The following is a 24,343-nucleotide window of genomic DNA, read 5'->3' on the forward strand; positions in this document are numbered from 1 at the left end:
GGGATTGTGGGAGGAGGGCCCAAGCCCCGCTGGAGAAGCCGTTTAGGGTCGGTACCCCAGGAACCCGCCCTCTGGCTCGAGGGACGCTGGGTTGTGGCATTTCTCCAGCTGCTCCCTACAGGGAGAGAACCCATGGGGCCTAAAGTCTTGACCTCTGACCCTGGGGACGCCCAGCCCAGGCCTGCCCCAGCACCAACAGTCAGGGGGCAGCAAATTTTTAACTAGACACACTGATCATTAACAGGGTAGGAAGGAGTCCAAACTCAGCCTCGCGCAGGGGCAGAGACCAGCTGGGCTTCAGGCCTCTTGCAGAGATGCTGGGCCGTGGAGTCTGGTCTTCCCTGAGGCAGGGGCTGAGCAGGGGCTTGTCCAGGAAGGTGGGGGGCTGGGCCTCAGGAGAGGGAAGGAAGATGGACATTGCCGGCATCTACCCCCCTGTGACCACCCCCTTCACTGCCACCGCGGAGGTAGACTATGGGAAACTGGAGGAGAATCTGCACAAATTGGGTGCCTTCCCCTTCCGAGGTAAGTGGGGCCTGTCCTCTGGGGGATTTGGGGGGAGATGTGGATGACCCCAATCTCCTCAGCCAGTGAGCTACTCAGAGACAGTTGGGTACCCCGGTGGTCCTTTATGGGAAAGGAGCAGGGGGCACTGGTCTGGAGTCAAGAGACAGGCCAGAAGCTCCTTGCTGCTTTGCAACCTTGACTGAATCTCACTGCCAAAGTGCCTTCTTAGCACAGCATGATTGTGGGGATCAAACTAGATAATGGGTATAAAAGTCCTTGTCAACCAAACACTGTGCAGTTGGGAAGGCAGCTGGGGGTGTCACGTGGCAACTCAGCCAGTGGGTTCGTCCCCCTAAAAGCCGTGTTAGCCCACTCTCTTCTGGGCCAAGCCTCCCTTGGCAGAATTCCTGTTCTGGATCCTCTGACTCATGTCTCTCTTTACACGTGGATCTCCCCTCTCTGAGGCCTGGGACCAGACGTCTGTGACAGTCAACACACGACACAGCCACAGGCACAATAAATGAAGGAAAGAAGAAGTGGTCAGTTCCTCCCATCCTGCCCTGCCCACCCTCATCTATCACCCATGACGAGTCCCTGAGACAGTCATCTCATTAGCCCCATTTCACAGATGGGAAGCTGGGGCTCAGAATGACACAATCACTTGCCCAAGTTCCCCAGGTCTGACTGTAGGACCATACTTGGTTTCACTCCACTGCACTAACCACTGAATCACTAGACCAGACTGTTTCAACAAATAAAGTATGGTTGGCACCAGCTTTGGGAATGGAGAGGTTCTGACTGAGGCAGGGCAAGGGGGAAGGGAGTCTAGATTTAAATCACAGCTCTGCCACTGACTTAGCTTTGAGATAATCTTTCTAAACCCCACTCTCCCCATCTGACACGGGAGTAATAAGGTGTACATCATAGGATGGCGGGGAGAAAAATCCAAGAGAGTGCAAATGAAAGCATGCTATAAATAGTTAAAGGGTGATATACATTAGAAGGTATTGATCCAGTGATAACAATTGCTAGAATGACAGCACCATTGGCATTGTGGGAAAAGCTGCTTTATGACAGTGACTGCTGGCCTGACTGAAACCCCATCCCAGTGCTGAGGTGATGCGACCCTTCCCTAGGGCACAATGAATGCCCTGTGGATGCCCACATTGAGCAGTGACACAAACTCTAAGTAAATTTCTACTTGGGCTCAGTTCACTGGGGCCTGAAAGTCTGGACCGAGGCCTGGGTCTTTTGAAGCAAACTGAGAATCTTGAATCTTTTATTTATTAAAAAAAATGTTTTAAGTAATCTCTACACCCAATATGGAGTTTAAACTCAGGACCCCAAGATCAAGAGTTGTATGCTCCACTGACTGAGCCAGCCAGGCACCCCTAGCTCCTTGAATCTTAAGAGGAGGGAAGACAAGACTCTTCTTCACTTTCCAGGTTCAAGGACACCCGAGTGCAAGGGGTGGGGAGGGTGAACTTTGCATCCAGTGTCTGCCTGCTACCCAGAGAATCCACGGATACCCATAGGCTCTTCTCTGGACCCTTCCCTTCCTACTGCCCACTCACCCACTCCTGCAGAGGGCATGGAGGTGCCCAGGAGCACAGGCTGCAGTGGATTTGGCAGGCCGCGGGCCACAGGTGCCCACTAACCTGTCTCCCGTGCAACCCATATGGGCTCCTGTTTCCGCCTTATCTCTCTCTTACCCACATGCCAGGGAGGCAGTGGGCTGTGTAGAAGTCGCTCAGCATCGAGAGTGAGAAGGCCTGGATAAAAGTCCTGGTGTTGCTGGTTATGGCGACCTTGGAGAAATCACTGAACCTCTTTAGTCTGATTTCCTCATTTTAGAATGGAAACTGAGCCACCAGGTAAATGCATTCCTCTCAAGGAGCTCAAAGTGGGAGGCCCTGGCACAAGGAATAGAGCCATAGGATCCTGTCATTGCTCCCAGGACACAGCCAGAATGCCCAGGAAAGGAGCTGTGAGCAACTTTAGCTGTACAAACAATGTTTCTCTGGCCCTATCCGGGCCCCCAGGGCTGGCTCTGCAGCCCAACACTCAGGGGCAGAGGAAGAAGCCATTGCATACCACATAGCCAGGGCCTCCTGTGATAAGTTAAAGGTCCTCCAAAGAGGAGGTGAATCAGTGAACAGTTGATGAACAGTTGATGAATCAGTGAACAGTTAAGAGATTCTTCTGGAAGGTATTGCCAAAACTGTGTAGCTCTCTATTTCTACTTGTTTTTGCATTGTTAAATTTTCCTGATTATATGAATAAAGAGTATCATTCTTAAATGAAAGTTATAACTAGAGACTGGAAGGTAAGATTGTTGCAGAGGAGCCATTTGGCTCTGAACTCGCTCCCACAAACAACCTCAGAGATGAACTTTGAATTGTTATTTCCACATGAGGTTAGTGGATGACCACAGAGCTACTTCAGCAGGACTAGAGAGAAGATGTTACCCATAAAACTATGAGCTTGTATCTTATTCCCTTAGTATGTAGACTGGGGACATTATGGTATATATTGAAGCCGTTACTTTGTTAAATAAAATATTTTGCTTAAAAAAAAACCCCACAGGGTAGGGGAACCTGGCTGGCTCAGTCAGAGGAGCACGTGACTCTTGATCTTGGGGTCATCAGTACACTCATGTGTACATTCCACATTGAGTGTAGAGATAACTATATAAACAAACTTTTTTTTAAAAAAAATCACAATTTCTACAACCCTGTTTTGGTATTTCTTCACTTTAAAAAAGTGAAATATACTGAGGCACCCGGATGGCTCAGTTGGCAGAGCGTCTGACTTTGGCTCAGGTCATGATCTCACGGTTCGCGGGTTAAAGCCCCGCATCGGGCTCTGTGCTGACAGCTCAGAGCCTGGAGCCTGCTTCAGATTCTCTCTCTCTCTCTCTCTCTCTCTCTCTGCCCCTCTCTCTCTCATGCTCTGCTCCTCTTTCTCAAAAAAATGAACATTCAACAGAATTTTTAAGTGAAAATTATTTTTAAGGAAAAAAAATTTTTTTTTAGTAAAAAATATGTTTTTTTAAATGTGTTATGTGCCTCTGGAAGAAAAATAGAGTGGCCCAGGCCTGTTTCTCTCCCCGAGACGCTCTGATATAATTTCGGATTGTGGGCCAGAGAGCCTGGCCAGGTGGCCCACCTGCTCACAATCTAAACTGTGCCCTTTAACCAGGGCACATGGAGGAGGGGGGCACATTCTGGGTTTGCAGGTGCCTCACTAAGACAAGAGGTAGCAGCCCCCATCCTGGAATGGCCCCTGAGATCTGGGATCTGGTGAATCCCTCTGTCCTATCTGCTCTGCCTTCTCAACCCACTGCTTGTCTCCCCCCAGTTATGACCTCATGTTATTCTAGAATGAGCTCTTTCCTGGGTCCCTTTCCTTCTGGACTCTGCTTAGTTAAGGCGGTTGGGGCTGCAAATGGGGATGGGATGTGCTAAGCTGCCAGCAGGGGTGGACCTTAAATGGAAGGAGACACCTGTGTCAGGCAGCCAGGGATGGATGCCAGCCTGGCCAAGGGGGTCCTTCAGCCATGGTCAGTGGCTCCTGCCTCCCCCCACCCCCGGGGAGGGGGCACAGGAATAGAGAGGGAGAGAAACCAGAGATTGGAAAATAAGAAGGCTTGAGTTGCAGAATGGGTCTTAAGCAGAAGGTGGAAGAAACTCAGAATTGGGGAAGCTGCTTTTCCACTCACCTTGGGACTAGCTGTCAGGTGGGAGACAGGACTTGGGCCTCAGGAAATGCCTACCAGGTTGGACATGAGGGATGCTGTGGCCTCTCCACCCCCCCCCACCCCCCCCAACCACCTTCCTCACAATGGGGTTCATTGCTGAGGTGGGAGGGGCATCCTAGGAAGGGTACAGCTGGGGCCCTACCTGCCAGACAGCCTCTGGGAACCTACCCTTTCAAGCATGAACCATACCATCTGGGCTCCTCCACTCCCAGTGTGCTCTTAGCTCTGCCCGCCCAGCCTAGGGTCCTGGAGGCCTTCTTGGAGCTCATCCAGCAACCATCATGCAAGGTGGTGCTGGGGACTGCCCTCTTACTCGGAGGGGGAGGCCTCATGCTGTGGATTCAGAGGAAGAGGAGAAGGAAGGCATCCGCCGCGTCTGCACAAAATGTGCAGGAGCCACCAGAATGTCACAAAGCAAAGAATGAGAACTGGATTAAATCTCACTTTAGTCGCCTCTCCGAAGAGAAGCTGGCCTCCTGCAGCAGCACGGATGCCCCACCATCCGAGAGCGGCAGCGGAGAAGCCAGCACCACCATTCACATGGAGACTCTCACCACAAGGCAAAGAGAGGCGGGCACAACTCTGTGCCGGGAGTCCTTCACCAGCAAGCAGAGGACGTCTGGGGCCTCAGTGACCAAAGAGACCCACAAGGAGTCTGCAAAATCCTTGTCCACGGACGAGCCCACATGGGCCGCTGTGGCTGCCTGTACCAAGGAGATTGACACCCTAGGACAGCAGCTGGCTAATTCCATGTTGCAGCGTGCCATAGCTTACCAGAACTCAGGCCACCTGGAGTCCAGAGACGTCAACCAGGAGGAGCTGAAGGCCCTCGAGGAGGTGGAGTTGAAGCTGAAAGGGAATTTCCTCACCCAGCGGGAAGCCACCGTAGCTGGCGCGAACCACACACACGCCATCCATGGCCACGGTCACTATGGACACCAGGGTCATCCGAACCACCAGAGCCACAGCCTGCCCAACCGCAGCCACCAGACCTACCACCCCTTTGAAGCCACCTAACCACGGATGGAGACGCCCCTTTCCCCCAACAGGGCTGGCACACAATTGCAGGCCTGTTTTCTCTCCTGTGGCGAGATGGTGCCACCCAAATCCCTTCTTCCTGAAGGGCAGGCCCTGGGCCCCTTTGGCTCTGTGAGTACGGTCTGCCACAGAGGATGGCCCCCGATGGAGGGGGCGGGGGTGGAAGGAAGCGAAGCAGCTGAGACAGACACGCAGGCCCCTGAAGACCCACCGGGAGAAGATAGAGGCAGAGCCCAGGAGCAGCTGAGAGCCCCACACTGATGCCGAACGCCTGGAACTGAGCCAATAAAGCCTTGTATACCCTCACTCTGGGTCTGGGGGCTCTGTGGCCAGCCTCAGCACTGGGAAGGGATATGGGGAGAGGCTTCCTGCCCCCAAAGTCCTCTTTGTGTGGGCCTTTATGCTAGGCTGATTCAAGACTCCGTAAATCAGAAAAAAAAAAAAAAAAAAAAAAAGTCCATAAATCTTCTCCGGGTCTCAGGTTCTGGGGGTTGGGCTGTCTCCAGGGAGCTCAGCACCCACCAACCTGCTATTGCCAGAGAAGGAGGAAGCAGCCAGGTGTGGGTGGTGGGGGATAGACAGGCTTTCAGAAGCTCATAAGCAAACTGGGATGTGGGTTTCCTGTCCTGTTTCGGGTCCTCTTCACCCTGCCTGCTGCTTTTCAAGTCATGTGGCATCCTGCACTGCAGTGCCCTCCCCCTGCCCCCCCTGCTTCCCCCAGCCCACTGGGACCTGCGTTAGTGCCTCCCACCACCTGCCTACAGAGCCCCTGTGCCCCATACTCTCCCTTCTTGTTTATGTTCTTAATGCCGGGGCTGCTGCTGATACTAGTGCTACTAATTAGTAGTATTACTAGTAATTTTTTTTTCTTTTCCTGTTCAGGCTTTAGTCTACGCCATGCTGTGTGTTGTTACAGCAAGGCCCCATAAGGAAGGTTTTGCAGTGTCCCCGTTTTGCAGATGAGACATCTGAGGCTCAGAGGTGTCATTTGCCTGATAGGGCATAGACACTATGTGATGTTGTTGGAGGTGGGGCCCAGCTCTGCCCGACTCCAAAGCTCAGACCCCAAATTCCTTCCCTGTGCTGCCCCTTAGGCCAGTGCCCCGCCATCCCCACACGGGTCTCCCTCACTCATGCTTATCCCTGCCCTCTTCCCCTATGTCCTGACACTCTCTGTGCCCTCCCACAAGCCTGGGACTCTCCCTGCCTCCTCTTCCTGGGTCTAAAGAAGCCGTTTCTGGGGCAAGGGATGATCTCTAGAGGGGCAGCTATCTCTCTGGTAAAACTTGAGAGAAGTCAGCTCTACAGCACTGTCTAACCCCCCAATGACTCCTTTACATAGAAGTGTCCCATTTGCATCGATTGTGAACTTACCAGTGTTTCCCAGCCTGTTGGCCTCAACCTGTGGGAAGAAGGTCCCCCGAATCCTTGCAAAGGATGGAAAAATCTACAAACACCCTAAGTGTGGTCAATTGATTTTATGGGACATAATTGGAAGCATTTGAATATTTTTATTTTTATTTATTTTTAAGATTTTATTTAAATTTTTATTTTATTTTATTTTAGAGAGAAAGCATGAGCAGGGGAGAGGGGCAGAGAGAGAGGGAGAGAAACTCTTAGGCAAGCTCCACCCTGAACCGACATGGGGCTCTATCCCGTGACCATGGGATCAAGACATGAGCCAAAATCAAGTGTTGGGACATTCAACCAAGTGAGCCACCCAAGCACCTCTGAAGATTTTATTTTAAGTAATCTCCATACCCAGCGTGGGGCTCGAACTCACAACCCTGAGATCAAGCGTCACACGCTCCAGGTGTGTCTGGGTGGCTCCATCAGTTAAGTGTCTGACTTTGGCCCAGGTCATGATCTCATGGTCTGTGAGCTCGAGCCCTGAATGGAGCCCCACGCCGGGCTCCACGCAGAGGAGCAGAGCCTGCTTGGAATTCTCTCACTCTCCCTGTCTCTGCCCCTTCCACTCACTGTCTCTCAAAATACAAAAAAAAAAAAAAGAAAGAAAGAAAAGAGTCACATGCTCCAGCGACTGAGCCAGCCAGGTGCCCCAGTATTTGAATATTTTTAACATTATTAATAGTGACTTTATATAAATACTAATATACATATGCTTTAAAAAAATTTTTTTAACATTTATTTATTTTTGAGACAGAGAGAGACAGAGCATGAACGGGGGAGGTTCAGAGAGAGAGAGGGAGACACAGAATCTGAAACAGGCTCCAGGTCCTGAGCTGTCAGCACAGAGCCCGACGCAGGGCTTGAACTCACGAACCCCGAGATCATGACCTGAGCCGAAGTCGGACGCTTAACCGACTGAGCCACCCAGGCGCCCCTATACATATGCTTTAAATTTAAAATACTTCATAACTTCCTAACAGGGGTGCCTGGCTGGCTCAGTTGGTAGAGCGCACAACTCTTGATCTCAGGGTTGTGAGTTTAAGCCCCATGTTGGATGTAGAGATTACTTTAAAAAAAATAAATAAGGGAGCCTGGTGGCCTCAGTCCGTAGAGCATATGACTCTTAATCTCAGATCAGGGTCATGAGTTCAAGCCCCAACATTGGGTGTGGAGCCTACTTTAAAAATACAGTAATTAAATAAAAAATAAAAAGGTAAAATACTTTATGACAAAAATATTAATGGAAAAAATGGGGTCTGTCATACTAGAAAATGTTGGAAGCTGCTAAATTAGACAAAAAACAAGGGTGGTGAGGTATGGCTTCTGAAAGTGATTGTAAAAATGCATAAAATGCATGTGTTTATCTGGAAGATCTTAAATCCCTTATTAAAAGTTTATTGCATACAATTTCAGATTGGCTAATTAGGAATTTGGAATCTTTAAAGAAGTTTTTTTTTTTTTAATTTTTTTTTTTTTAACGTGTATTTATTTTTGAGACAGAGAGAGACAGCATGAACGGGGGAGGGTCAGAGAGAGGGAGACACAGAATCCGAAACAGGCTCCAGGCTCCGAGCTGTCAGCACAGAGCCCGACGCGGGGCTTGAACTCACGGGCCGTGAGATCATGACCTGAGCTGAAGTCAGCCGCTCAACCGACTGAGCCACCCAGGCGCCCCTTTAAAGAAGTTTAAAACTGGCAAAATTCAGCTAAAGTCTGCAAGTTAATACCTTACCAGCGCTAATTCTCTGGTTCTGATCGTTGTACTAAATAAATAGTAAGACCTTATCATTGGTGGAGGTTGGGTGAGGGAGGTGTGGAAATCCCCTGCACTATTTCTGCAACTTTTCTATTAATTTAAAAGTAGTTCAAAATGTCAAGGTTTTATTACAGTTGTGCCATAAGGAAAATGGCCACTAAGCCACCAACTCAAGTATATTCTCTTGGTAAGGAGATATGCATCCCCAGCCCCAAACACTCACTCCTCTTCCCAGGCCGCTCTGGCTCCCTGGAGTGGCCAGCCTGACCATGGGGCCAAGAGAGAGTAGCCTCTGTGATGAGCCCCTTTGTCTTGCAGCTGGAGGGGACGGGAGAGGTTCCTGAGTGCGGCCTCCCCTCCACACCAGCCATCCTCCTCCACCTCAGATGGAAAGCTGCCACCCTTCTCATTTAAGGCTTGTGCACTTTCTCCTGACTCCACAGTAATTACAGCTAACACGGCCGGAAGGCCGGGTTCTCATCCAAGCACTTTATACATAGTATCTCATTTGAGCCTCACAACAATGCTTTAAGGAGAGCACTAATACTCTCCCCATTTTTCATGTGAGGAAGCTGAGGTTTGGTTAAGCCGCGTGCCCAAGATCTCATAGCTAGCTGATCAGGGGCTGCACTGAGAGCTACACCCAGGTTCCTCTGAGTTCAGAACCGCTCCCTGTCTTCACTCCCCGACCCATCCGGGACCCTGGCCCTTCCACTCCTCCAGTCCCCTTGCTGCACCAGCAGAGAGAGGCACATCGGACCTGAAACTGGGCATCCCTCCAAGGAGAAGGAGGGGGCTCTCGGCAGCATCAGTTCACAGATTTCAGGGTGCTTTCTCTTACCTTTTCTTGTTTGGGCCTTTAACGTAGCCTTATAAGGTAGGATCAAAATGATTTTATTACCATCCCAGAGAAAAGGAAACAGGGACTCAGAGACCTGATATAACTAACTTCCTCAAAAGCCAGAGGGGAGTTGGGTCCAGTGCGTCCCCGACTCTGTGATACTCCCTCTTCCCTAGCCTGGCCTGGCCTCCTCCTCGGGAGTCAGGCCTGGGTCAGATGCTCCTTTACAGGAGACAAGGGAAAGGCCACCGGGAGTCTTGAGCAGGGGCCTGCTTCCTGTCTGAGAGTGCAAGACCCAGCGGTCTTAACTGCTCAGGGGCCCGTGGCACGGGCTGCCAGAATGAAGCGGGACTTGGGAGTGAGTGGACATGGCTGAAGAAGCAGCTGGAGTAAGAACCGGGCTGGGCGGTGGGGGCAAGGTGGGGGCAAGCGGGCAGGGTTGGGGAGGGAGGGAGATGTCTTTGGCATTTGCACAGAGGGACTGGTGAAAGCCTGACCTCAGAATCCTAGTCAGAGGGTGCTGGTCCAGTCCTCTCCAGGGTTGGCAACTCAAGAGTGGGGGTGACCCACTGGGAAAGCACTAACACCGTTTGTACCGAGACAGAAGGAGGCTCCTGGCCTGACACGGAGAAATGGATCCTGAGGAGGCAGCACAACAGAAGCCAAAAACTATTTGCCTCAAGATGCTCCCTACAATATCACCAAGGCAAAAAGCTGGCAGGGGGTGGGGATTGCTAAGTATCCAGTGAGCCATTCTGGCAGTCCACTGAGTGGAATCTAATGGTGTAGCGAACAGCATGGAAAAAGGTTTGTGGTGAAAAGTTGACTCTACATCACATTGTGTCCCTTAAGGATGACTCACGGGAACAGTCTCTCTTGGTCCCGATGCCAGGAAACTGTGTGTTTCCCCCGGGCAGCTGCTTTGCTTTTATCTGGAGTTCTGCATATCTGTCAGCTGATCACATTTCCCTTTTAGCTCGGACTGTCAGGAAGCTCCAAATCAAAATGATGGCCCATCTTCCTCAACGGTGCAGTGGGGATTTTGTATTGTAGATCAGTATCGCCTCCAGCTTTCTTTTCATTCCTTTCTCCCAAGCAGTCTCCTGTTTATTAATAGTCTCGCCGTGCCGTATGCTGTATTTGTCATCTATTTAAGAACAGTGTTTTGAGGATGGACTGGAGTAGAGAGGAGGAAGAAGAGGGTAGAGAGAGTTAAATGAAAAAGCGGAGAGGAGGATGGTTTTACTAACCTTCCCTTCAGATTCAGTCAAACAGCATCAAATCTCCTGGTCTCTCATGGATTTATAAAAAAGAGTTGACACCTTACCTGATGATGTTAGAAACTTCTCACATGATCAATAAAACAGGAAAACGTGTTTTCACCCACTTTCAGCCCACTTTTCACCCAGAAAACTGGCACATATTAATTCTGACAATACCCGGTGTTGACACGGATGAACACTAACGGACTCTCCTATGTGCTGATGGGGTATGAACTGGCTAATGAGAGAGATGTTTGGCACGTGAAAATGCACATACGTGTGACGCAGCAATTACAAACCTAAAGAAACCGTGGAGAAGCTCAGACATGGGCACAGAAGACTGTAGAACATGGTTGTTTCAGCATTGTTTGTAATAGCAAAACTAAGGAAACATTCTAAGTGTCCTCAAAGGGAAAATGAAAAGTAAATTGTAGTCTGACTTCAAATAGAATATTCTGTAGCCGTTAAAATGAATGAATCAGACCTGTGTGCTGCTATGGACAAAGCTCACAGCATAATCTTGAGCAAAAATAGCAGACTGCAGAAGGTTGTATGATCTTGATTCCGTTTCTATACAGTTTAAAATGGCCACAACTGTTATATGTTGTTTATGGGTCCATATGTGTGTCTTAGGGTATAAGACTTGAGTGGGAACAATAGCACCTGAGTCAGGACGGTTAGAGGAGGAAGAAAAACGTGATGGGGAGGGTTGCCATGACTGTTGGGTACGCACCTGTGGGTTACATTATCATCGATTCTTTGGGGTATAGCTGACACATTTCATTAACACAAAGAAAAACGGTGTGGACACTGTGACCGCAGCTGGGTGAAACATTCTGCCTGCCTCAGGACAAAGATGAGAAGGAGATACGCGCAAAGCTATGGTGTTGGGGAGGTAGGAACCTGTGTGAGTATAACACCAATATCCTGGTTGTTCATCAGGCTTCGTGGTACAGGGCTCCAATGGCGAGTTCCCCTTCCTGACCAGCAGCGAGAGGCTGGAGGTGGTGAGCCGAGTCCGCCAGGCCATGCCCAAGGACAAACTGCTGCTAGCTGGCTCTGGCTGCGAGTGTGAGGCCACAATGCTCTGGGCCCTAGGGGTACTTGGGGGTGCCTGGGGTGGGAAGCCAGGCTCCTTGGCCCTGGGGCTGGTTCAGCCTGCTGGTTCCTTCCCTTCTGCCCCCCTTGCTTGCCCCAGGGTCCTAGCCCTGCCCTTCTGCCTCCTGCTCTCACCCTCCATGGCCTACAGGGAAGACTCCCTCTTTCCTCCTGCAGCCACTCAAGCCACGGTGGAGATGACTGTGAGCATGGCCCAGGTTGGGGCTGACGCCGCCATCGTGGTGACCCCTTGCTTCTATCGTGGCCGCATGAGCAGCGCCGCCCTCATTCACCACTACACCAAGGTAGGGTGTGAGGGCTGGGCATGGGTTTGGGGCCTGGGACCAAGGGAAGGCTGGACGAGGAGAGGAGACTGCCTGGGGAGAGGAGACAGAGAGGCCAGGGGCCAAGGGGTGAGCCTACTTCCATGAATGACACCTGTGGGACGTGAGGGATGCCCCCAGGCGCTAGCCACCACCTGGTGCCGGGCCACTGGCCCGGCCACACTGTGTTGCTGTTTCCTCCCCTCTCAGATGGTCCGAATGATGGTGTCTTCCTCACGGGGTTGTTGTGAGGACTAAGTTCCATCAGAATATAGAGGACTTAGAACTGACATTGGCACACAGAAAGCACTCATGAAATATTACTCATCAATTGCTTACAAGCAGGGCACGTGGCACTGTGACTTCTAGTCCAGGAGGTAGGGCCTGTCCAGGGGCCCCGTAGCGCCCCAGGCCCGGAGCTGGTGGTGGTGGGCTGGTGACGGGCCTGGGGCAGCTGCCCTCTGCCTCTCCCCTCTTCTCTGCCTCTCGCAGGTCGCTGACCTCTCCCCGATTCCTGTGGTGCTCTACAGCGTCCCAGCCAACACGGGGCTGGACCTGCCGGTGGATGCGGTGGTCACGCTTTCCCAGCACCCAAACATCGTGGGCATCAAGGACAGTGGTGGCGATGTGAGTGGCAGCAGCTCCTGGCTGGGGCTCCTTCCTCTTCTCCTGTGCTAGCGACTTCAGGGCAGCTCTGGAACCCGCTCCAGTCCTGGGCTCCTGTTTGGGTTCTTTCCATCGTGTGGGCTCTCTGGGGCTTTGTCTGAGTTCTGGGGCGGCTCTCTGGGGCCTGGGCTCTCCTCCCACCCTCGCTCAGCCCCCCTCTCCTTTGGTGTTGAGGCTCTGGGTGCAGCTCTCACCCGGGTTTGCTGTTGCAGGTGACCAGGATGGGGCTGATTGTTCACAAGACCGGGAGGCAGGATTTCCAGGTGTTGGCTGGATCGGCTGGCTTCCTGCTGGCCAGCTATGCCGTGGGTAGGCCTCCCGCCGCTCTCACACCGTCATGGGTGGTACACCCAGGACCCGTGCCCACCCACCCCCACCACCCTGGGTGTGCTGGGAGAAACCATGCAGGCTGCGTCTGGGTCTGCAGGGGGCCCTTTGCCAGCCTGTCTGCTTGGAAACCTCAGAAGTCTCAATATTGGGTGCTTACGAGTGACCTTCTTGGGCAGAAGAGGGTGGCTCTGTACCATCCTTGGTCTGTAGCAGGGATGCCTGCTGTTCTAAGTCCTGAGCTCGGTGCTTCGGTAACAGACTTAGCTCCTCTGATCTCACCTTGTAAATCATTCTCTGAGGACACAGGCCTTAGGGCCTCTCCTCTCATCCAGGAATCTGGCTTCCTCTCACCTGGGTGCTAGGCCGGAAGGAATTGTCAGACCTGTAGGAATGGGCCAGGGACCTTCAGCTGCCTGATTCTGTTCCAGTTCAAGGTCCTGGGAATGTCACCATTGGACCAAATGAGCTTGTCTGTTGTGGATCAAGGTGCTTGGGTTCGGGTTGGTTTTAAGCCCTCAAGGGGGAGGAGAAGAAGCATTTTCTCCCTTCGGCTGAAGCCTCAGCAAGTGCAGATCTGAGTTACTTTTCTGGTGCTGCAGAGGGCAATGCCCATTCCTTTTTTCTGGTCTCCACAGACTTTGGCTTATTGTCTAGGACCTTGCACGTCTCTCCTCTGCCACGTCACGGTCTCTATAGAGCAATGGCAGGAGAGGGGACTGATTGAAGCCTCGTTCCTGAGGGGGCAGCTGGAAAGAGCACAGGCTCTGGAGGCTCGGGGATGTGAGTTGGAATCTCAGCTCTGCCATGTACTGAGTACCGCCCGGCAAGGTGTTCAACCTCTCTGGGCCTGAACTTCTACCCTCTAAAGCAGGGGGGTGTTACAAGAATTTGAGAGCATTGGCCCCGTGTCTGCATAGTGACTGGCACAGAGTGGGGATCAGTAAATGGCAGCTATATAAGCTCATTCCAAATTTCTCACTCTCCAGTCTTGAAGCCACTCCTAACTAGACTTAGAATCACATCCCAGGCTGGCAGAGTGGCAGGGCCTCCTGAGATCACAGCCAGCCCGTTTTCATTGCCCAGATAAGAACAAAGAGGACCGGGAGGTCTACGACTTGTGCAAGTTCATGCAACCAATGGGAGGAAATGCCTGGTCTCCTGACTGTGTCCAGAGCTCTTTCCACTGCCCCCCACCCCCAGCACTGTCCCAGGCTGAATTCACTGGGGGGAATAAGATTTCAGAAGAGCAAAGGCTTCCCGTCCACTCCACCCCCTTCCCGCACGGATGAGTCAGGGGGCTATTAGAGGATCATGGAGGTGTCAAGTGGCAGGTGGGACTTTACTCTGGGAGGTGTATTGGGGGGGGGGGGTGCACGGAAGGAACTGTTCTCAGGTTAGCCTCAGGCTCTGTTCCCTGACCTTCAGCCTGTGGGATTCTACTTCAAATATGCTGGCAGCTTTTCTCTCTGGAAATCTGTTCTCTGTGGACTCACAGAGCATGCCTTTGACATGGCCGGCCAGTGGCACAGAAATCCACATCCTCTCTCCCCAGAATAAGGGGTGCTGGGGACCAGGGTCTGACATTGTCTGTGAGAAGAGGCTCTGGCTGATGTTCTGCATCTTACTCTGGGGCAGGAGCTGTGGGGGGCGTGTGTGCCCTGGCCAATGTCCTGGGGGCTCAGGTGTGCCAGCTGGAGCGACTCTGCCTCACAGGGCAATGGGAAGATGCCCAGAAGCTGCAGCACCGCCTCATTGAGCCAAACACTGCGGTGAGTTCCCAGCCAATGGCCCCAAGGCACAGGGTGGGGGGGGGGGGGGTGTCTGTGTCCTCACTGGAGCAGGAGCCAAGGCAGGCACAGGGGTCCCCACTTAGCCTCTTCCCTTTCAGAAAGTCCTTTTAGAGAATATCCCAGTGTGGGAACTCCTTGTGCCTCTCCAGAAAATCATGACTTCAGACAAAGTTGAGCCCTATTGGTTGCATTGGAATTCATCTAGGGTGCTAGTTAAAATTCTAATCCTTTAGGCCCAGGAATAAGCCTTGAAACAAACATCTTGGCTGATTGTGGTGACATAAGTAATCTCGGGACCTTGCTTAGAGATGCACTGCCTAGAAAGAGTGAGCCGTGGGCCTTTCCATCAGCTTTATAAAGGGCCAAATCCTGGAAAACAGAATGATTGGGAATCAAGGAGTTGGAAGGCTGGAGGCGTTCAGAGCCCAGATTTCCCAGGACAGTTTTGTCTTCCAATAGTCTATTTCTGAGGCATCTGGGTGGCTCAGTCAGTTAAGCATCCGACTCTTGATTTCAGCTCAGGTCATGATCTCATGGTTCGTGAGTTTGAGCCCCGCATCAGGCCTTACCCTGAAAGCATGGAGCCTGCTTGGGATTCTCTCTCTCTCCCTCTCTCTCTCTCTGGCCCTCCCCTGCTCACACTTGCTCATGCTCTCACTCTCTCTCTCTCTCTCTCTCTCTCTCCAAATAAATACATAAACATTTAAAAAAATCTATTCTGCAGTCAGACGGTGTACCCCAATTCCATATTGGGCAAGTCAAGGAGAAGAGCCAAGGTGGAATGCCTGTCAAGAGCCAGGCAGTGCTGTTCAGAGCCACACTGGAGTCTGAGGCAGGAAGGAAAATGTGTGTTCCTATAGACACGTTTATATATATTTTTTATTTTATTTATTTTATTTTTTAAATGTTTTATTTTATTTTTGACAGAGAGAGAGAGAGACAGAGACAGAGACAGAGACAGAGCATGAGTGGGGGAGGGGCACAGAGAGAGGGAGACACAGCATCTGAAGCAGGCTCCAGGCCCTGAGCTGTCAGCACAGAGCCCAACACGGGCCTCAAACTCACAGACCGAGAGATCATGACCTGAGCTGAAGTCGGACGCTCAACCGACTGAGCCACCCAGGCGCCCCTCTATATTTTAAATTAAACTTTTAATTATGAAATAACTGTAGATTCAGATGAAGTTGTAAGAAATAATACGAGAGAGTCCATGTACCTGTCCTCTAGTTTCCCTCAATGGAACATCTCACAAAATTAAAGTACAATATCACAACCAGGATTTTGACATTGATATAGTCAAGATACAGAGTATTTTTATCACCAGAAGGATCTCTCATGTTATGTTTTTATGGTTACATCTACTCACCTCCTACCTCCATCCTGTCCTTAACTCCTGGCAACCACAAATACGTTCACTGTTTTTATTGTTTTGTCAGCTCAAGACTGCTATGTGAATGGAATCAGAGTATATAACCTTTTTTTTTTTTTTAATGTTTATTTATTTATTTTTGAGAAAGAGAGAGCATAACGGAGGAGGGGCAGAGAGAGGGAGACAGAATACCAAGCAGGCTCTGAGCAGTCAGCACAGAGCCCTACGTGGGGCTCAAACCCATAAACCGCGAGATCATGAGCTGAACCGAAGTTGGATGCTTAACTGACTCAGCCACCCAGGCGCCCCAGAGTATATAACCTTTTGCAATTAGCTTTCCTCACTCAGCATAATTCCGTGCAGATTCAAAGTTGTTGCCTGGGGCAATAGCCCATTCCTTTTTATTGATGAATAGTGTTTCATGGTACAGCCATACCATAGCTTGTGTAACCATTCACTTGTTGAAGGACAACTAGATTGTTTCCAGTTTGGGACCATTTTTTTCTATTTTATTTTTTTTTTAATGTTTGTTTATTTTTGAGAGATACAGAGTGCAAATGGGGGAGGGGCAGAGAGAAACACAGAATCTGAAGCAGGCTCCAGGCTCTGAGTTGTCAGCACAGGGCCGGACTCAGAGCTCGAATCACAACTGTGAGATCATGACCTGAGCCGAAGTCAGACACTTAACTGACTGAGCACCCAGGCGCCCCAGTTAGGGCCTATTAAAAGTTGCTATGAACATTCATGTACAAGCTTTTGCGTGACCATAAATTTTCATTTTTCTGGGATAAATACACAATTGGTAGGTTATATGATGATTGCATGTTTAGTTTTTTAAGAAACTACCAAAATGTTTTTCGGAGTGTTTTACATTTATATCAGTGTAAATGTATGACTGACTCATTTTCTCTGCATCTTTACCAGCTTTAGGCACTGTGACTACTGTTTAAAACATTTTAGCCATTCTGATAGGTGTGTTGTAACACTTCATTGTGCTTTCAATTTGCATTTCTCCAATAGCTAATGCTATTGAACATCTTTTCATGTATTTATTTGCCACCTCTATATCTTCTTTTTGTCCTGTCCCACAATCTGTATATCTTCTTTAAAAATTTTTTTTTCAATATTTATTTATTTTTTGAGAGAGAGAGAGAGAGAGAGCGAGCAGGGTGGGGCAGAGAGAGAGGGAGACACAGAATCTGAAGCAGGCTCCAGGCTCTGAGCTGTCAGCACAGAGCCCAACATGAGGCTCAAACTTACAAACCATGAGATTATGACCTGAGCCGAAATCAGACACTTAACTGACTGAGCCCCGCCTGAGCCCCAGGCACCCCTATATCTTCTTAAATTAAATGTCTGTTTATGTCTCTTGCCTATTTTATGATTGGATTTTTTTTTTTTTTTTTACTGTTGAATTTTGGAAGTTCTTTCTTTATATCTTTTAGATACCAGTCCTCTGCGAGGTATGTGGTTTGCAAATATTTTCTCCGAGTCAGTAGCTTGTCTTGTCATTCCTTTTTTTTTTTTTTTTAAGTTTATTTGTTTATTTTGAGAGAGAGAGAGAGAGAGGATCCCAAGCAGGCCCTGCACTGTCAGCAAAGAGCCTAACATGGAGCTCAAACTCACGAACCATGAGATCATGACCTAAACCAAAATGAAGAGTCAGACACTTAACCTCCTGAGCCACCCGTATGCCCCTTGTCATTCTCTTAACAGGTTTTTTGCGGGACAAAAGTTTTTAATTTTGATGAAGTCCAATTTATCAATATTTTTATTTGTATTTATGCTTTTAGTGTCAACTCTAAGAAGACTTTTCCTAGCACTAGATGGTGAAGATTTTCTCCTGTTTTTCCTAAAAGTTTTATAGTTTTACAAGTCCATGACCCATTTTGAGTCAATTTTTGTATGATGTGTGAGACTTAGGTGGAGGGTTTTTTTGTTTGTTTTGTTTGTCTTTCCGCTTCTGAATATTCACTTGCTCCAATATTGAAAAGATGATCTTTCTTCCATTGAATTACTTTTGCACCTTTGTCAGAACTCAGTTGGGCATATTTGTGTGGTTCTATTTCTGGGTTCTCTGTTGCTTCCATTATCTATGTCTATCTATTCCTCTGTAAAACCATACAAAATTATTCTAAAGTTTATATGAAAGGCCAAGGAATTAAAAACTAGCTAAAACAATTTTGGGAAAAAATAACAAAGTGGGAAGAATTAGTCTACTGATTTTAAGATTTAAAAAAATTTTTATTTTATGTTTATTTTTGAGAAAGAGTGTGTCAGAGTGTGAGCAGGGGAAGGGCAGAGAGAGAGGGTGACCCAGAATCTGAAGCAGGGTCCGAGCTGTCAGCATAGAGCCCAACGTGGAGCTCGAACCCACGAACCATGAGATCATGACCTGAACCGGAGTCAGACGCTTAACCGACTGAGCCACCCAGGAGCCCTTGATTTTAAGATTTATTATATACCTACAGTAATCAAGTCTGTGTGGTTTTGCAGAAGGTATTGAATTTTGTCAGATCTTTTTCTTCATTGATTGATATGATCATGTGATTGTTTTTCCTCTTAGGCTGCTGATACGGTGAGTTACATGGATAATTTTCTAATATTGAACCAGACTTGCATTCCTGGAATAAACCCCACATAGTCATGGTGTGTAACTTGTTCATATGTTGCTGAGTTACATTTGCTAATTCATAGTTGAAGATTTTTCTGTCTATGCATAGGAGATATTGGTATGTAGTTTTCCCCTTTTTTTGGCACTTTGTCTGATTTTGGTATCAGGGTAATAATAGCTTCATCAGTTGACTGGGAAGTATTCCCTCCTCTTCTATTTTCTGGAAGGGACTGTGTAGAATTGGTGTTAAATCTTCTTTAAACATTTTTTAGAATTCTCCAGTGAGGCCATCTGGACCTGGAAATTTCTTTTGAGGGGAGGTTTTTAAAAGTACAGCTCTGCCCTTGGCCTCCACTGACACCTCCCTGACCTGAAGGGGTAGGAATGCTTCCTTACTGCTTCCCACCTGGCCTCCACTGACTTTGCAAATATGTCTGGGGAGAGTGGCTTCCTTAAGTGTGGGCGGTGGTGTGAAAAGTTCTGACTTTCCTCCCTGGGCCTCTGCTGAAAACATCTGTTGTGGAGGGGGTAAAGTGGGGGGTAGAAGTTCTGGCTCCCAATTCAACCTTTGCTAGCCTGGGTGGGGGTAGGGCTATAGTTTTTTTCTGGGGTACTTGGCTGGAGCAGAGTGGTGATGGCCTAGAAGTTTTCCATCTTGCTGGGCTGCAACTTCTTGGTCCTTGGCTTGAGTGAACAGGCTTTTTTGGGAGCTTTTATTATCTGTACCCATTGAATGCATTTCAGCATCGCTGGCTGCTTCAGCTTCAAGTGGAGGCCAGGGAACTTACTGCTGTGTTCCTTGGGTCCTGAAGTCCCTAGTTCATCTTTTTTCTCTCTACCTTTTGGAGTCTCATGTTTGTTTTTATATAATGTCCAAGGTTTTTTAGTTATATTTGTTGGGAGGAATAGGGCAAAGTACATTTATTCCCTCTTCCTGAAAGTGGAAACTCTAAGTTTCTTTTTCTTTCTTTCTCTTTCTTTCTTTCTTTCTTTCTTTCTTTCTTTCTTTCCTTTCTTTCTTTCTCCCTTCCTTCCCTTTCCTTCCTTCCTTCCTTCCTTCCTTCCTTCCTTCCTTCATTTCTTTTCTCCAGCCCTGAGATCAAGAGTTGTAGGCTCTGAGCCAGCCCTCTAAGTATTTTTCTAAATGGTAATCCCTCCCCGTAGAACATTAAACTATTTGAAAAAAAATTTGAAAAATTAAAAAGTAAGTATATTAAAACATCCTTCTTCTGGTTTTAAGTATTATATATATTAAAAACATAATTTATTATAATTTTGCTTTCCCAGCTTGAATGGAAACAACCTCATCAAAAATTTGTTTTTCTGCATCTACTCCTAGGAAAAAAAAAAAATGAACCAATGAAAAATGCACAACACATGTATAGAAGGGCCCACGTTTGCTTTTGCCTCAGGTTACATGTGGCAGGGCATGGGTCTGTTGGATCTGGTCTTTGTTTAAAACATTGACACTTTGTTCATTTATGGATTTTTTTTTCTTGCATCGGTTTTGATTTTTTAAAAATATGGCACTAAAAGTACTTACCTTGATGACTGATTTCTTTGGCATTCCCTTAAGTTTTGCATCTGAGCTGGTAGTCCCAGGCTAAGCGGGTAATGTTTTATTTGGGTAAAGTGGTGGGTGGGCTCTAGATCTCCCTCACAGCTTATAGCTTTACTTCCAAGGGGCAGATTCACTCAGAGTTAGAGAAGGGACAGCTGGGGAGGCAAGCACGAGTCTCCTGGATGTGACGGTCCTCCTGGGATAGGATAGTCTATTCAGAGGGTGGAAGAACTGCAGAAGTGAGGGCCTTCAGGGAACACACTGTCCTTTGTGTACTGGACATGCCACTGGGGTGGGACCTCTGCTCTCCACTCCCACCCACCTGCAGGAGAGTCAGTCCCAGAAGCTGCATTCCCCCAGGACAGGAAAAGGGGTAACTTTTAGGTCTCCTGGGATCGGGTCTCACAGTGGCATTTTTCTCGTATGACTCTTGTGACGTGGGGTCGGTGTTGTCCTCTCCCTCATTCTACAGATGAAGCAGCGGGCGGCCCCTTGGGAAGAGAGGATGTGTGCTGCCGTCCTAGCTCTCTGCATGCCATCCTGCCTTACTCTCCACTCTGTGCCTCCTCCTGTGCCAACTCTGGGCACACACTCAGGAATGCCTGGAACACCTTTCTGCTGCCTGGGCTGTGGGCTCAGCCACCCCAGGAGCGGCTTGATGTCACCCTATTGCCCTGCTTGAACACAATGTCCTTCCTCCGCCTTCCCACCCAGCCGGCCTCCTGCCCTGGCTATATTTAGGACTTTCCATGCTCTTTATACACCAAAGCATTCAATTCTTTCTGTGGGTCTGAGGAGGGGGCAACTCTGAGATCTTATACACCTATGGTGGACGAAGACTTTTCTCTAGGTACTTCTCGTTTCTATCCTCTCTTCTAGGTCTTTCCCACCCCGCTCAGGTTTTGGGTGAAAAGCCCAGGTTATTAGAACATCATGGCTGAGGCCAGGCTTAGGAGGAGGGTGGCTTGTCACTCATTCCAAGAAAAAATTCCCTGGCGTTGAGTGGTAAACAGTTACTAGTCATTCATCAGTGGCTCTCAACTTTTTTACCCCAAGAAACCCCTTTTATTATTTTACCCTTCGTGAAGCCCACCCTTCTAAGGTTTTAACTTCCCTTCAAATAAAACTTTATTAAGTAATGATTACATTCTTAGTTTTTGGGTAGTCAAAGAGTCTTCTAACACTTCTGATCAGCATGAAATAACCAGTTGCTATGCCAAAAGCCAAGAAGCTCGATAATTCATTTTCTGTAAGACCCCATGCATGATTTTAAGTTATGACAATAGCTTTAGGTCCCTCATGACAATGGGTAACACTTTAGAGATCATGTCGTCCAGCCCCCTCATTTTTTTAGACAGAACTTGCTCAGATATAGTAAGTTCGTGATATAAGGTTACACAGTGAAACTTGTCAGGGCAACTGATGCGTTGTTTTTCAGAGTTGGGGTCAGCGAGGTGCTATGGGTGGGTGGGGGTCCCTGCTGCAGGGCCAAAGTCTGGACTATGCCTAAAGTTCTCACACACCCTTCCCCTTCCTGACTCCTAGGGCACACCAGGCCTGGGAACTGGTTCCTGGAACCTGGGCTGCAGACCTGTGATGATCTAGTGCCCAGGCCCAAAGTATTGCTATCTTCTTGCATCCCAGCTTGATGACCAAATGCCACTTTTCTCCCCAATGGGGTGGATTTTACCCCTAAAACCAGAGGAGGTGACTTCCTTCCTTAATCTGAATTTTTGGCATCGTGTTCTCTACTGCTGACCTGCCTTCTGGTCTCTCAATCCGGATTTCCAATCTACCCTGGTGTCACAGATTTGATAGTTACTTTACAAAGGGGGGCGCCTGAGTGGCTCAGTTGGTTAAGCGACAGACTTCGGCTCAGGTCATGATCTCTTAAGTTTGTGAGTTCGAGCCCCGCATTGGGCTCTGTGCTGACAGCTCAGAGCCTGGAGCCTACTTCAGATTCTAAGTCTCCCCCTCTCTCTACCCCTCCCCTACTCACCCTCCGTGTCTCTCTGTCTCTCAATAATAAATAAACGTTAAAAAAAAAAAAAAAGTTACTTTACGAGGGGAGGAGGGTGGGAACCTTAACTTTCTGAGAGTGACACGTGTCTGGATCCCAGACATGTGTGGGCAGGGATTCCCCAGTTTCTTCTAACAGGCCCTGCTTCACAGGTGACCCGGCGCTTTGGGATCCCTGGGCTGAAGAAAACCATGGACTGGTTTGGCTACTACGGAGGCCCCTGCCGCGCCCCCTTACAGGAGCTAAGCCCCACGGATGAGGAGGCGCTGCGTATGGATTTCACCAGTAATGGCTGGCTCTGAGAGCAAGGAGAGGACATGCCTGGCCTGAGCCCATCTCGTCTTCCTGCCTTGTACCTGGAGCTGAAGAGGCACATGGTCCTGTTTCCCTAGTTCAGCCTTGCAGGTAGCCTCTGACCAGGCTCTGCTGTGCACACCCACTTCCGATTTTCATAGTCCTATGACTGCTGGCATTTGTATCCTGAACTCTGGCTCTCTAGAGACCTTCAGTCTGGGAAGGAGCAAGTGCTTTCCTGTGCCCCAGGACATGTGACTAGGAGCCAGAGGGGAAGAACAGGGGGGGCAACCAGGTGCAAGGAAGGTCATGTATCTTACTGATGGGAAGACCGCTGAGACTTGGGGTATACACCTGAGCCCAGCACATGCAGCACAGAGCCCGGGCTATTCTTAAGAACCCAAGTTCCGACTCCTTCCAGGGAAAGTGGTGGGTTAGGAAACCTGATCAGAAAAGCATCACTAGCCTTTGAAATCCAACCCCAACCCCACCCCGTCTGCATTCCAGACGCAGCGCTCTTTCCTAAACCCATTTTGATCATCTCATATTCTTATCTCTACCCTTGATCTTAACTAGAGAGCACAGACCCGGCCCAGTGACTTACCAGAATTGGTAAATAATGACACCTGGTGGATAAATGTTATATTCTAGGAGACTTCTAGCTAACCTCGGTCTGAAACATTAGGGAAGAAGACTTGGCCTGAGACCTGGCCATCCTCTTGCCTGTAGGCACTGTGCTTTTATTGTTAAAAATAATATTTTGTTCTTGCAATAAAGTTGAGTAAGTTAAAACAGTGTGGCTATGTAAAAATTGACACTTCACTGCTACGCAAGCCTTAGGTTCCTGCCTAGATGTCAAGAACCTTCCTAGAGGCAATTTAACTTTTTTTAAGTTTATTTATTTTTGAGAGGAGAGGAAGCGTGTGGTGGGGAGGGACAGAGAGGGGGGAGGGACAGAGGATCTGAAGCAGGCTCTGCACTGACAGCAGAGAGCCCAGATGTGGGGCTTGAACTCAGGAACCATGAGCCAAACTCAGGAACCTGAGCTGAACTCTGACACTTAACTGAGCCACCCAGGCGCCCTGAGGCAATTAAACTTGTCAAGGCCTTCTCAGCTTTGAGAGAGGCCTTAACAATACTCAGCAAACATAGGTATTAGATTAGCAGTGGCCTAGAGGAAAGGCTTAGTTGAAGTTTTGAGTGGGAGGCAGGAGGCAAAAAAGTTCAACTAAGATATTTAGAAACATGTAGCCCATTAATCAGAAAGGTTGCTTTCTCCAAAAATGTTTAACTTCTAGTGATACTTGACTAGTGGCAGTAAACCAGGGATGAATTTTTTAAAAATTACTCTGGCTGAGGGGCGCCTGGGTGGCGCGGTCGGTTAAGCATCCGACTTCAGCTAGGTCACGATCTCGCGGTCCATGAGTTCAAGCCCCGCGTCGGGCTCTGGGCTGACTGCTCAGAGCCTGGAGCCTGTTTCAGATTCTGTGTCTCCCTCTCTCTCTGCCCCTCCCCCGTTCATGCTGTCTCTCTCTGTCCCAAAAATAAATAAACGCTGAAAAAAAAAATTAAAAAAAAAAAATTACTCTGGCTGAAAAGAAAGGTAAACAGATTCTTGTTTAGGACAGAGGCTAGAGGGAAGGTGTGAATCTTCAACTGAAATCCGCCATCTGGATGGTACTGAGGCTTGGGGCTTAGCACTTG

The 24,343-nt window shown here is 48.9% G+C and overlaps 2 protein-coding genes across 9 annotated transcripts; both read left to right on the forward strand.

Annotated features, from left to right (window-relative positions):
• Nucleotides 1-15: 15 nt before the first annotated feature.
• HOGA1 (4-hydroxy-2-oxoglutarate aldolase 1) lies at nucleotides 16-23,431 on the forward strand. 8 transcript variants are annotated; one of them, XM_045438430.1, is made up of 8 exons: nucleotides 16-525; nucleotides 11,517-11,645; nucleotides 11,850-11,977; nucleotides 12,488-12,622; nucleotides 12,874-12,970; nucleotides 14,627-14,760; nucleotides 18,717-18,728; nucleotides 22,498-23,431. In XM_045438430.1, the coding sequence occupies exons 1-8, from the start codon at nucleotides 315-317 to the stop codon at nucleotides 22,645-22,647; spliced, it is 996 nt and encodes a 331-aa protein (XP_045294386.1). In that variant the 5' UTR covers nucleotides 16-314; the 3' UTR covers nucleotides 22,648-23,431. The 8 variants fall into 8 exon arrangements, with proteins under 8 accessions (XP_045294386.1, XP_045294389.1, XP_045294384.1 ...); XM_045438433.1 differs by lacking the exon at nucleotides 18,717-18,728 and adding an exon at nucleotides 15,506-15,627 and having other exon boundaries at nucleotides 22,498-22,610; XM_045438428.1 differs by lacking the exon at nucleotides 22,498-23,431 and adding an exon at nucleotides 20,798-21,467.
• Nucleotides 3,696-5,611, forward strand: CD2H10orf62 (chromosome D2 C10orf62 homolog). Its single transcript, XM_045438427.1, has one exon. The coding sequence runs from the start codon at nucleotides 4,169-4,171 to the stop codon at nucleotides 5,282-5,284; it is 1,116 nt and encodes a 371-aa protein (XP_045294383.1). The 5' UTR covers nucleotides 3,696-4,168; the 3' UTR covers nucleotides 5,285-5,611.
• Nucleotides 23,432-24,343: the final 912 nt, after the last annotated feature.

The sequence above is a fragment of the Leopardus geoffroyi genome, chromosome D2 (genome assembly GCF_018350155.1).
Source record: "Leopardus geoffroyi isolate Oge1 chromosome D2, O.geoffroyi_Oge1_pat1.0, whole genome shotgun sequence".
In the NCBI taxonomy this organism is placed as follows: Eukaryota; Metazoa; Chordata; class Mammalia; order Carnivora; family Felidae; genus Leopardus; species Leopardus geoffroyi.